Source organism: Anomaloglossus baeobatrachus, chromosome 2 (genome assembly GCF_048569485.1).
Source record: "Anomaloglossus baeobatrachus isolate aAnoBae1 chromosome 2, aAnoBae1.hap1, whole genome shotgun sequence".
NCBI lineage: Eukaryota > Metazoa > Chordata > Amphibia > Anura > Aromobatidae > Anomaloglossus > Anomaloglossus baeobatrachus.
The window spans coordinates 569,866,007-569,880,594 of record NC_134354.1 but is presented as its reverse complement, the minus strand read 5'-3'; the positions used below and the strand labels follow the sequence as shown (position 1 = coordinate 569,880,594).

Sequence of the window (14,588 nt, the reverse complement as noted above, 5' to 3'; positions counted from 1 at the left end):
AATATGAATGATTAACCCATTAAACTGGGGATAAAAAAGTAATATTAAAAGTGATTCTAAAAATCTTCATCTACTTGCATGTTAAAGTAGCAAGAACTAGTTTAGGTAGAAACTTTGATTTAAATCACTGTTTTAAATCAAGCCTTACTGACTAGTGATTTAAATCGTGATTTAAATCAGTTAGATTTAAATCAAATCCACTCTGCTTTCAATACAGTCAGGTTTGCTTGCTTATTCACATTCTATTGACCAAGCCCTGCCTCATAATGCAACCTCTTTGGAATACAGTGGATAGAGTACCATGAGCAATCTCACAGGGTCAAAATGGAACTAATGGTCTAACCCAGGGGCCTCAAACACGCGGGCCACATGCGGCCCCTCAGGCTGCTTCGTGCGGCCCCCAGGCCCGTGCCCCTGTTAACTATCGCGGCCGGTGCAGGGGCCGCAGCCACTGTCTGCACTTTGTTAGACTAATGTTTTGCCGGTGTGCGCTCTCAGAGTCAAGGCCTCTGTGCGCGCATTGCCGGCAAAACAATCATCTGACATAAATCACTGACAGTGGCTGCGGCCCCTGCACCGGCCGCGATAGTGACCAGGGGCATGGGCCTGGGGGCCGCATGAAGCAGAGATGAAGCAGCCGAGGGAGCATGGGACAGGTGAGAAGAATGGTGGCTTCTGTGTGTGTGTATGTATATACGTGTGTGTGTGTGTGTGTGTGTGTGTGTGTGTGTGTGTAGGATGGCCCATTAACCCCTTAGTGACCTATGACTTACTGGGTACGTCATGGCTCCCTGGTACGTAAGGACCCATGACGTCCCCAGTATGTCATGGCGAGATCGCGGCCCCGGAGCCCCGGTGGCTGCGATCACTTTGCATTGCAAATACCTTGAGGGGACCTCAGGAGGGGTGGTTTCTCCTCCCCGGACCTACGGAGGCTGTGATTGGCTGACGAACGCCGCTCAGCCAATCACAGCCACTGTAATGTTTTAGCCATTCAAAATGGCAGAAACATTGAAATCCAGCCATATGAGTGCAGCTGTAGCACCGATCATTGGCTGGAGCTGGGTGACCTCAGTTTCATCCGCCAGCAGCTCTGTTCGGAGAGACCGGCCTTGTGACAAGGCTGGGGACATTACTATAGGATGGGGACTAGGATGGGCACAGTACTATAGGATAGGGACATTACTACAAGGGGACAAGGATGAGAAACATTACTATAGGATAGGGATAAGGCTGGGGACATTACTATAGGATGGGGACAGGGATGGACACATTACTATAGGATGGGCACATTATGATAAGATGGGGACATTACTATATGATGGGACAGTACTATAGGATGGGGACAAGGTTGGCACATTACTATAGGACAGGGACATTACTGTAGGATGGGCACATTACTATAGAGTGGGACAACTATATAATGGGGACACTACTACAGGATAGGGAGATTGCTACAAGGGGACAAAGATGGGGAACATTACTATAAGATGGGGATAAGGCTGGACACATTACTACAGGATGTGCACATTACGATAAGATGGGGACAAGGCTGGGGACATTACTATAGGATGGGGACAAGGATGAGCACATTACTGTAGGATGGGGACTAGGATTGGGCACAATACTACAAGGGGGCCAGCATGGGCACATTACACAAGATGGGGAACATTACTAAAAGATGATGGCCAAAATTTCTATATAGTGATAATTGTAACACTATTAGTTACAAGAAAGGGATAAAATGTAAAATGTAAAAAAAAAAAAAAAAAAAAAAAGCATGACTTTTTACCATCATTTTTTTTTTTTTATTTAAACAAAGAATGTGCACATTTATTATAATAAACAAGTGAAAAATGTTCAAAATCAGTGATTTTTATTGTGACTTTGTCGTGCAAAGAATGCGGCCCCCTAAATTATTTTTTTCCTCTGTGCGTCCCATACACCCAGCAGAGTTTGAGACCCCTGGTTTAACCCTTAGTGAGGTGCACTTAGTATCATCTGGCATTGTACCCAAAATTACCCCTAAGGGAGAGCACAAGATTGCTACCCTCCATATGGGAGCAGAGACAGGATACTGTGACTCACCATAGGTCTGACCAACCTAGGAAAGTAAAAAATAGAAAATCTTAGCTCACCCACAGGAGATATCTTTATTCGGATCCTGTATCAGTAGACGGCACAAGGACGTCGGCTCCATGTTCAAGGAAGCACAATTCCAGTAGCAAAAAAAAAAAAATAGTTGCTCCAGCATCACGTCTCATAAATAAAAAAACAATTTATTTCTTTATATTAAAAGCCAAGAAACATGTTGGAAGGACATCCCAAAATTTTTTAAAATGCACGTCTTCCATGTTTCGAACCCCTGTAGTGGTTCTTAATCATAGACCGTCTAACATGAAGAAATAAATTATTTTTTTTTTTTTTTAGGAGACGTGATGCTGGAACAACTATTTTTTCTGCAACCTAGGAAAGTAGTCCGAGCACCATAAAAGGTACCAATTGCGCTGTCGAAATCGCCTGCACAACCTTCTACCTTAAAGAAGTCTCCGCTAGGGGATCAAAATTACTGAGGAGGGTGTTGGAGCATCTAAAGATTGCTAAATGTGCAGTGCACTCTATAGAGAGAATGCACAGCGCATGTATCACTGACCCAGAAAAGGGTAGTGTTTCTGAATCACTTCTGCGATGCATCACCTTACCTGCTGTGGAGAGGTGCTCCACATAGTTTCCAAGTTGTAGGATCACCTGTGGAATCTGTGCAGTTGTGAGGTCTTATCTGGAGAGTTTGACCCCCTCAGAAAGGGACTGAATAACCTCTTGGTTTGCAGGGTCCTCTCTGAGATTCACCCAGCTGCAGGGCCTCAGCTGGTAGGTCTGACTCACTCTGTAAGGTGGTCAGAATAACCTCTGGATTGCAGGGTCACCTACAGGATTCACCCAATTGAAAGGGTTCAGCCAAAGCGTCTGTACTCCCCAGGATAGTAGACAGGGCAGCATCTAGGTTGCAGGCTTCTTCCCTAGCTTCACCCGGCAGATGCTGCAGAGCCGAAAACCAGGACAATGAACCCCTGGAAAATGTATCCCCTGCTGAGAGAAAGCTACAGTCCACCTAGAAGAGGCATGCTCAAGCGACGACAACGGTGCCAGATGTGCCGAAAGTGTAAATCGCCTGAAAAACCTGCTGTTACCAAGGGGTAACCAGGGTAGTCTGAAGGAGCCAATCCAAGGCTGTTTGGACAGGCTCTGCCATCTGCTGTACAGATACACTCCAGCTAGTAAGTATGACTTAGGGCAGAGGTAATAGTATTAAAGGGGTGGTTCACCCATTTTTTTTATTTTCTGTATGAGTTCTACTTATCATTCTAGGCGTTTTCTCCATTGGCTTCTGTTTCCATTTCTGGCACTGAGCGGCGCTATCCTGCACGCTCAATGCCTGTCACATGACCCCCTGGAGCTGTGGCCGCCAGTATCCTCTGACGTCCCGGAAATTCCGGGCTCTCAAACTTGACGGGTACGTCAGAGGAGGCTGGCACCACTCAGATTGAGTGACAGGGCTGTTGGCGGTGACTACCGCACGTCACACTCCAGCATCGAGGGGAGGAGCCGGAGGACGTCAGTGTGGAGCCGGCTAAGCGTCCTGCAGATGGTGAGGCACGGGGCGCCAGTGTGCAGTACAGGGGGGGGTTCTTCAGCTGAAATCCCCCCCTGCACGTAAGTATCTGATCACACTCTCCACCCACCCGCTCTGCTGTGATGTCAGGAGAGCGGCGGTGTCAGGCAGTGTGATCATGTGCTCCTCCCAGCAGCACTGCAGGACGCAGCAACCAGCAAGACACTGACAGGCATGTCCCTGCTGTGCTCTGCCACCTGTCCTGCTGCATGGGACCAACTGTCTGCACTCTGTCACCTGCACCACAAGTCACAGAGTGGAGACAGTTGGTGACAGAGCACCTCTGCCCCCCCTCTCTTCTCTCCCCCCACTCTTCTCTCCCCCCACTCTTTTCCCTCTCGCTCTCCCCACCTCCCTGCTCTCTTCCCCCCCTCTCGCTCTCTTCCCCCCCCGCTCTCCCCCCCTTGCTCTCTCCACCCCCCCTCGCTCTCTTCCCCCCTCTCGCTCTCTCCACCCCCCCTCGCTCTCTCCACCCCCCCTCGCTCTCTCCACCCCCCCTCGCTCTCTCCACCCCCCCTCGCTCTCTTCCCCCCTCGCTCTCTTTTCCCCCTCGCTCTCTTCCCCCCTCGCTCTTTTCCCCCTCGCTCTCTCCACGCCCTCTCGCTCTCTTCCCCCCTCGCTCTCTTGCCCCCCTCGCTCTCTTCCCCCCCCTCGCTCTCTCCCCCCCCTCGCTCTTCTCCCCCCCCTTGCTCTCTTTTCCTCCTCCCCCCCTCGCTCTCTTTTCCTCCTCCCCCTCGCTCTCTTTTCCTCCTCCCCCCTCGCTCTCTTTTCCTCCTCCCCCCCTCGCTCTCTTTTCCTCCTCCCCCCTCGCTCTCTTTTCCTCCTCCCCCCCTCGCTCTCTTTTCCTCCTCCCCCCCTCGCTCTCTTTTCCTCCCCCCCTCGCTCTCTTTTCCTCACCCCCTCGCTCTCTTTTCCTCCCCCCTCGCTCTCTTTTCCTCCCCACCTCGCTCTCTTTTCCTCCCCCCCTCGCTCTCTTTTCCTCCCCCCCTCGCTCTCTTTTCCTCCCCTCGCTCTCTCCTGGCATGGTCAGTACAGAAATCTCTCCATTGTGGAGGGAGTAATAAACATGGAGTCCCTACTGGGTCTCTGTATTTATTTCTAATAAAGTATTTTTCTCTGTGTGGTGTCTTTTTTTTTTTATTTAAACCCTTTATTGGAGATTCTTAATGGCCAGGTCAAACTTGGCCTGACATTAAGAATCTCGGGCTTTATACCAGCTGGTAAAACATAGCTGGTATTAACCCCTTATTACCCAGCATGCCACCTGCCACCAGGGCCACTGGAAGAGTTGGATACAGCGCCAGAAGATGGCGCTTCTATGAAAGCGCCATTTTCTGGGGCGGCTGTGGACTGCAATTCGCAGCGGGGGCCCCAGAAAGTTTGGGCACCCTGCACTGCGGATTCCAATCCCCAGCTGCCTAGTTGTACCTGGCTGAACTCAAAAATTCAGCGAAGCCCACGTCATTTTTTTTTTTTTTTTTATTTCATGAAATTCATGGAAAAAAAAAGGGCTCTATATTTTTGGTTCCCAGCCGGGTACAAATAGGCAGCTGGGGGTTGGAGGCAGCCCGTAGCTGCCTGCTGTACCTGGCTAGCATACAAAAATATGGCGAAGCCCACGTCATTTTTTTTTTTTTAATTTCATGAAATTCATGAAATAAAAAAAAAAGGGCTTCCCTATATTTTTAGTTCCCAGCCGGGTACAAATAGGCAGCTGGGGGTTGGGGGCAGCCGTACCTGCCTGCTGTACCTGGCTAGCATACAAAAAATATGGCGAAGCCCACGTAATTTTTTTAAAAGTGTTTTCAGGCAAAAACCTTTATAAAAAAAAAAATGCTTCCCTGGATTTCTATTGCCAGTGAAAGTAACACCAAGCAGCGGGGGTTAGCAGCCAGTAGCTGCTTGGGTTACCCTTAGCAATAGAAAATGCAGCGGGAGCCCACGTCATTTTTTTTTTTTTAATTTCATGAAATTCATGAAATAAAAAAAAAAGGGCTTCCCTATATTTTTAGTTCCCAGCCGGGTACAAATAGGCAGCTGGGGGTTGGGGGCAGCCGTACCTGCCTGCTGTACCTGGCTAGCATACAAAAAATATGGCGAAGCCCACGTAATTTTTTCAAAAGTGTTTTCAGGCAAAAACCTTTATAAAAAAAAAAATGCTTCCCTGGATTTCTATTGCCAGTGAAAGTAACACCAAGCAGCGGGGGTTAGCAGCCAGTAGCTGCTTGGGTTACCCTTAGCAATAGAAAATGCAGCGGGAGCCCACAAACAATGTGATTTTTTTTATTTTTTTTGTTTTTTATGAATTTTTTTTTTTTAAAAAAATCAACATGGGCTTCGCCCATCGAGCACCAGAGCATTTTACTGCTCATTCATCCCAAGTAATCAGATGACTCCAGTGTAGGCCGATTACTTGTTCTGTGTCCCCCTGCATCCATTGCAGCGTGTACAGGCTGTGACGTCACCTGAGTTCAGTCCAGCACTGGAGTCAGCTCATCTGAACTCAGCTGAACTCCAGCCCGCACACGCTGCGATGGATGCAGGGGGACATAAAACAAGTAAGGTCTAAGCCACACGGCGAGAAAAACAGTGCAAGTGCAGTGGGATAACACATCGCATTCCACTCGGGCCAATATTAGCCTGTGTGTCAGCACACATGAGCAATTATTTTCTCAGCCCTAATTGGACCGAGAAAACAATCGCAGCATGCTGCAATTGTAATGCAAGACTCTCTCTTTTACCCATTCAAGTGTATGAGGTGAGAGAAAAATCGCACTGCACTTGCGGTACATCGGTGGACTACGGAGGAGAGAGGGAGAGAAATCCCTCCCACCCCTCCTCAGTGGTGGCCCACCCCTCGAGTGCCGGACCACACCCCACAGCTGAGGTCTGTCTCACACAGTCGGACCTCAGTCGCAGGGACACACGCATGACACTTAGCTCTGCTGTACTGAGCGTGAGCCGAGTGTAATGCGAGGGGATCGCAGTAATCCCCGTGTGGCCCCAGCCTAATCGTCCGACACTTGAGTCAGCTGATCTGAACTCAGCTGAACTCCTGTACATACAGCCCGCACACACAGCCCGCACACACAGCCCGCACACACAGCCCGCACACACAGCCCGCACACAATCACATGTGATCGGCAGTAGGCAGTGACTGCTGTTAAGGCTACATTCACATGACCGTTCCGTTTTTGCGGGCCGCAAAAAACGGTCCTTTTTTTCACGGATGCATCCGTGTGGCATCCGTGTGACAGCTGCGTGCCTTCCGGTTTTTTTGCGGACCGCAAAAAATGGAAGCAGCAAGAAAGATAAATAGATGAGTAGATATAGAGATGGATAGATAGATAGATAGATAGATAGAAATAGAGAGATAGAGGGATGAATGAATGAATGGAGGGATGGATAGATAGATAGATATAGATAGATGAGAAAGACATATATAATGTCCCACCTCCCTGCATATTCTAAGCTGGCACCCTTTTGTGACTTTCATGTGGCACTAAGGTGCTTAGTCTTGTATTTAGCCAAAAAATAAATAAATAATAAAAAAAGACATGCGGTCCCCCTATCTTTTGTAGCCAGCTAGGGTAAAGCAAACGGCTGCAGCCTGCAAACCACAGCTGGCAGCTTCACCTTGGCTGGTTATCCAAAACAGAGGGCACCCCACGCTGTTATTTTAAATAAATAATTTAAAACAAAAAACACGGGGTCCCCCGAAATTGGATCACCAGACAAGGTAAAGCGGACAGCTGTGGTCTGGTATTCTCAGACTAGGGAGGTTCACCGTTATTGGACTCTCCCCAGCCTAAAAATAGCAGGCTGCATCCGCCCCACAAGTAGCGCATCCATTAGATGCGCCAGTCCTGGTGCTTTTCCCAGCTCATTCCGTTGCCCTGGTGTGGTGGCAAACGGGGTAATATATGGGGTTAATACCAGATGTGTAATGTCACCTGGCATCAAGCCCTGGGGTTAGTGATGTCAGGCGTGTATCAGATACCCGACATCACCAACCCAGTCAGTAATAAAAAAATAAAAAAAAAGACAACAAACACATTTTTATTTGGAAAAACACTCCCCAACACATTCCCTTTTTCACCAATTTATTAGAAAGAAAAACAAATCCAGGTCTGGTGTAATACAAGGGGGTCCCACGACGATCCATACCATAGTCAATGTCCCAGTCAATGAAGAACAGAATGTTCCCTATTTGCTGGGAGAGTCATGCAGTGACCTGAGCTAACATCAATAGGTCAGCCCAGGTCACTGCAGGGCATGACGAGTGCTGCTATCAGGAGGTTAGCGAGGTATATTACCTGCGATGATCGCTGAACTCCTGACAGCAGCGCTGTCACCGAGTTCAATGACCGCCGCCTTCACAAACCAAGTATCGCGAGCAGCCCGTGACGTCACCACTAGTCACAGTCTCGGGTCGACAGCGAGAGGTGATGTGACAAGCGGCGGGCATAGAAGGCAGTGACGACCACTGACGTCAGAAGGGCAGGACTTCATCACCGTAGGTAATGAACTTACTAACCTCCTGACGGTAGCGCTCGTCATCCCCGTGGCTGCCGACACTGCAGTGCGGGCCGCTGCTGTGACTGCTGAGCGGGCAGCCGCGGGGCTGGGGCTGGAGCTGGAGCGTGACACTGACTGCACGGGCACCCGACGGAAGTCACACGGAAGTGCTTCCGTGTTGCTTCCGGGAATTTTGCGGACCCATTGACTTGTATTGAGTCACGGTTCGTTATTACGGAACAGAATAGGACATGTTCCATAATAACGGAGCGGACATACGGCATCCGATGTGTTTTATTTTTTTGTAGGATCGGATGCACATGGAAGTGCTACCATGTGCCATCCGATCCTACACAAAAGACATTGAAAAGATGGTCCGGTCTGTGGGGCCGCAAAAAAACAGGAACTGACCAGGACAAATGGAACGGTCATGTGAATGAGCTCACCTGCAGCCATTGCAGCGTGTGCGGGCTGTGAGATCAGGAGTCAGCTGACTCCAGCGCCGGCCGATAAATTGTGTGTCCCGCTGCAGAAGGATCCGGTAAAATAACGGTTGCATGCGCTGCACATTTAATCCACAGGATCCGGTCATATGCGGTTTGCGGATGATACGGACGACACACAGACTAGGCAAGAGGGAAAAAAAGCAATCTCATCACCCCGTCACTTTTTTTCCCCCAATTATTTATTTCACATGTTGCGCCGGCTAATAATCATAATTTCTGTACACACACACACACACACACACACACACACACACACACACACACTTTCTTCCCCTGGTTGTGCAGAGCTGGGAGCTGCTGCTACTGTCTCTGTGTGATTTCTCTCAGTGCATCCACACAGGGAAGAGGCAGGGAGGAGGCTTTGGGTGGAGAGGAGAGTGGGGGTGTTACACACAGTGGGTGTGTTAGATAAGCTAGACACCGCCCTAGAGCCATAAAGAATTCTGGGACTTGTAGGAACTAAACCCAGGAAGTCAGAAGAGAGATTAACCCCATCAGAGCTGGAGCCAGCAATGAAGATGTGCTGCTAGAGCACAATAAAAGGTAATTTTGCTGAAAAAACATAATAGATGTGTTGAGGGGCACATATTAGCAAGATTTATCAGAAAAAAAAAAAATCAGTTTTGGTAACTGGACAACTTCTTTAGGGTAATAGAAGCCCTAGACAATTCGACAATTGCCACATTTGCATACAGAAGAGCTAAAAGCCAAAACCCCAGCAAGGGCAAATATACTTCATCATACCCAGACCACGAGATAAGAGCAGTGCAATATCCCAAGGCTTGGTTTGAAAAAAATCAAATCTTGCATGAGATGTAAACCTGCTAAGTAATCCAGGCAGTCTGGATAGTCAAGCGAGCGCAGTATTCCTGAACTTTTTATTAAAGAAAGAGAAGGCACAGGGACTGCTAGAAAGGGTAAGAGTTGATAGAGGGGAGGGGGAGTAGCAGCGGAATTGCAAGTGTCAAGTCCACCAAAAACAAACAGCCTACCTTGTCCAAGAGTCGCTAAGGCCTGAGAACATTATGAGACTTTAACAGGTTAGTGACAGAGGATGGGGAGGCTGGTGGGGCAGGTGTGTGAATTAAGAGGAGAAGTGATGTAAGAACCATCCTTGGTGAATACCCAGGCAAAATGGTTTTGCCCATACTACAGGAAGAGGAAGGGGCAGGACCAGTGCCAGGAAGTAATGGGGACAGCACCAGGAAGGGTAGGTTCATCACCAGGAAGGGGTGGGGCTTGTGCAGGAACCTTCGGGGTCCTCGGCATGTGGCACAGCTGCACACTCTAGTTTGTCAGAGGGGCAGGTGCATGCTAGCTCCATTGATTGGCCAGCAGGCAGGACCCATGAACTGTGCTGATAAGCCGGGGGCATGTGCATACTGACCATGCTGACTTGCTGCTAAAACGGATACGCTGGCACTACTGATTAACAAGCAGACAAGGCTTGCCAACACGCTGATTGGCTTGAGGTGTGAGCACATTGTACAAAATAATTATAAAAAGTAATATAGCGTGTAAATAGCTGAAGGCTGCACACATATTCAATCCATGAGATTGATCACCAATTATGACAAACACACACCAACATCATACAGGACGTCTACGTCCATCCGAACAGCTGCACACACCATTAACAACACGGTAATGAGCCCTTCTCCGATCACACAAGGGGCAACACCAGAAGATCTGAGGGACAGGAGGGCGGAGGAGGTAAGTAAAGGAGACGAGAGGAGAGAGGACACCACACTGAAAAAATGACCACTGAGATGCTGGACAACACAGCACTACAGCACGGGACCTACTTAATTACTTTGTCTTGAAGAAGGCTAGATGTTAGTGAAGTCCAGACTCCATATCCTGCTCCATGTAAACACAAGAGCTATGGAGGGCGAGAGGGCAGGAGCCACAAGACTAAAACACCACCAACATGGTACAGCCATACAGGCTGAGAAGATTCCCACAATTCAATAAAAAAAAATCCAGCTACAAGGTGAAGAATTTTTAAATATTTCTAATAAAAGGAGGAACTAATTTTATTCAAGTTCAGAATCAATTTTTTTGTTTCATGGAGGCAGATGACAGATATAGGCAACGCGTTTCAGACATTGTCTTGGAAAAAGGACGCAGGATAGCATCTGAAACATGTAGCCTATCTCCATGATCTGCCTGCATGCGACTTTAGTAATTTAGCCATTGTGCCTCAGTGAACCAAAAAAATGGATTCTGAACTTGAATTTTAAATGATTATAATAAAGATGGATTTGTTTTATTCATCACTTGGGAGTTGGATTTATTCGATTGAATTGTGGACTCCTCATGCTGGTCAAGTTGTTGTTTCTGTGCTCCCTTCTTCCTTTTAAAGAGAGGATAGCGGCTGAATAATTACAGCCTGTACCCTCTGCCACTACATGGATCAAACAGCGTGCTCAATTACTCCCTATCTAATATATAAAGCTGAGTGTGTGTGTGTGTGTGTGTGTGTGTGTGTGTGTGTGTGTGTGTGTGTGTGTGTGTGTGTGCGCTAAAGGAATCTGCACTGTCGCATGTAGAATCACAACATTTTGCACAGACACTCCATGTGACTCAGGGAACGTCGTAGACTATGTTTTGATAGGAAAGTTTAACCCCACGCTTTACAGTTACTCTCCAAAAAACATGCCTCCATTAAAGTAAATGAAGCCTGGAACTACTGGTTTTAATAGCAGCTGTAATAGGTTGCTACAGGGACAAAAGACATTGTTAGTGTAAGAAGCTTATGTGTGGGGTGATATGTCGGTGGGGAGACGGATAGAGAGAGAGACAGACAGAGAGAGAGACAGGCATAAATAAGCACAGACAGAGTAAGAAGCAGACAAGGAAAGAAACAGAGACAGACAGGGAAAGAGACAGAGAGATAGAGACAGACAGACGGTGAAAGAGACAGACCTGGAAAGAGACAGACAGGCAGACAGGGACAGAGACAGGCAGACAGGGAAAGAGGAGACGAGCAAAGATAGATGGCGAAAGAGACAGACAAAGATAGAGACAGACGGGGAAAGAGACAGACAGAGAGGCAGACACTGAAAGAGACAGACAATAAAAGAAATGGACAAAGACAGACGAGAAAAGAGACACAGACGGGGAAAGAGACACAGACGGGGAAAGAGACACAGACGGGGAAAGAGACACAGACGGGGAAAGAGATACAGACGGGGAAAGGGACAGACAGGGAAAGGGACAGACCTGGAAAGGGACAGACCTGGAAAGGGACAGACCTGGAAAGGGACAGACAGGGAAAGGGACAGACCTGGAAAGGGACAGACCTGGAAAGGGACAGACCTGGAAAGGGACAGACCTGGAAAAGGACAGACCGGGAAAGAGACAGGTGGGGAAAGAGACAAACCAGGAAAGAGACAGACCTGGAAAGAGACAGACCTGGAAAGAGACAGACCTGGAAAGAGACAGACCTGGAAAGAGACAGACCTGGAAAGAGACAGGTGGGGAAAGAGACGCAGACGGGGAAAGAGACGCAGACGGGGAAAGAGACGCAGACGGGGAAAGAGACGCAGACGGGGAAAGAGACGCAGACGGGGAAAGAGACGCAGACGGGGAAAGAGACGCAGACGGGGAAAGAGACGCAGACGGGGAAAGAGACGCAGACGGGGAAAAAGACGCAGACGGGGAAAAAGACGCAGACGGGGAAAGAGACGCAGACGGGGAAAGAGACGCAGACGGGGAAAGAGACGCAGACGGGGAAAGAGACGCAGACGGGGAAAGAGACGCAGACGGGGAAAAAGACGCAGACGGGGAAAAAGACGCAGACGGGGAAAAAGACGCAGACGGGGAAAAAGACGCAGACGGGGAAAGACGCAGACGGGGAAAGAGACAGACCGAGAAAGAGACAGACCGGGAAAGAGACAGACCGAGAAAGAGACAGACCGGGAAAGAGACAGACCGGGAAAGAGACAGACCGGGAAAGAGACAGACCGGGAAAGAGACAGACCGGGAAAGAGACAGACCGGGAAAGAGACAGACCGGGAAAGAGACAGACCGGGAAAGAGACAGACCGGGAAAGAGACAGACCGGGAAAGAGACAGACCGGGAAAATAGATAGACCTGGAAAGAAACAGACAGGGAAAGAGACAGATGGGGAAAGAGACAGATGGGGGAAAGAGACAGATGGGGGAAAGAGACAGACGGGGCAGGAGAGAGAGACAGAGACAGACACAGAGATAGAGACAGACACAGAGATAGACAGACAGACAGACAGACACAGATAAAGAGACAGATAGACTGATACAAAGACAGAGATAGAAATAGACAGAGACAGACACAGACAGACAAGGAAAGAGACATACAGAAAGCGACACAGATGGACACTAAAGAGAGAGTCAGAGAGACAGTTGCAAAGCCCGGGTACTACAGCTAGTTGCCCTATAAAGGACAAAATCTAAGACAGGTCCAAAACAGACCATGTGCCTCTAACTGACACAGAAAAAAAGGAGGAGGCTAAATGCTGGCAGGCAAAGTACAGTCTGCTGGAGGAGTCAATTTTTAGTGCTATGTAATAATTTCAGCCTTCAAGTGGCAACAGACTATTCCATGGTTCTGTATCATGGGAGAGGCAGTGCCAATACTGCTGGAACGGTAGCGGAGGAGAGTATAAGTGTTATTATTTTACAAGGAGGAATCATAAGCAATGAGAGAAGGTTGTTCTAGTAGTAGACAACCCCTTTAATTAGTTTCGGTGGTGATAACACACATTGCAATATACTGGTAGAATTGAAAATATGTCTACAATTACCATTTGTGTGGTATTAATATGATAACAACTGAAAGGACTGTCCAGGTTTAAGAGCAAAGTTCTGAATCATGACAGCGTGCAGTGTGCAAAGTAATCAGCATGTTCAACCACTGCTTCAATAAAAACGAGACTCCATATTCCCACCCTCGGGATCAGAAGAGGACCGAGCTGTTGTACACTCTGCAGCTGCAACTTATTAACTATCAGAGCTGTTAGGGCGGCTTTGCACGTTGCAACATCGCACATCCGGCGTCACTTTCGACATCGTAGTGTGTAAATCCTAGATGATACGATTAACGAGCGCAAAAGCGTTGTTATCGTATCATCGGTGTAGGCTCCGACTTTTTCATAATTACGCTGCCTTGACAGGTACGATGTAGTTCCTCGTTCCTGCGGCAGCATACATCGCTGTGTGTGAAGCCGCAGGAGCGAGGAACATCACCTTACCTGCTGCCGGTGGCTAAACGGAAGAAAGAAGGTGGGCGGGATGTTTACATCCTGCTCATCTCCGCCCTTCCGCTTTGATTGGCCGCCTGCAGTGTGACGTCGCTGTGACGTTGTACGACCCGCCCCCTTAGGAAGGAGGCGGGATGCCGGCCACAGCAACGTCGCAGGACGGGTGAGTGCATGTGAAGCTGGCGTAGCGATAATGTTCGCTACGCCAGGAATCACAAGATATCGCTGCTGCGACGGGGGCGGGGACTATCGCGTGCGACATCGCAGCATCGGCTTGCGATGTCGCAACGTGCAAAGCCCGCCTTAGAGTTTAAGTCAATCATGCTGCAGAATTCACATTCATCACACACTTACCAGGTTTGCCATCACTATAGTGTCTACCATGACAGGATGATTCTTCATGCCCAGGGTGAACTGGAGACCTCTAGGTGGTTGTCCTGTTGTCACATCAAAACAGTGTCCCTCCAGTAATAAGAACTCCAATTCATAATTAGCTGTAACGATCCCTTCTACCTGAAAAACACAAGTCAAGTAGTCTATGAGCTAGTTACAAAAATTTCTCAGGGATTTATTTTTGCAAACCAGTGCAATAGAAGTATGAGGTTCTGTACACTATCAGGTCACTTTGTCTCCTTCTAGCCTCGGAAGA

The 14,588-nt window shown here is 48.5% G+C and overlaps 1 protein-coding gene across 1 annotated transcript in view; it reads right to left on the bottom strand.

The window, feature by feature from the left end:
- UGGT2 (UDP-glucose glycoprotein glucosyltransferase 2) overlaps nt 1-14,588 on the bottom strand; it is a 518,153-nt gene that overhangs the window by 136,088 nt on the left and 367,477 nt on the right. The window contains exon 28 of the mRNA XM_075336749.1: nt 14,294-14,452. Within this exon, the coding sequence (XP_075192864.1) occupies nt 14,294-14,452 (159 nt within the window). The remainder of the gene's footprint in view (nt 1-14,293; nt 14,453-14,588) is intronic.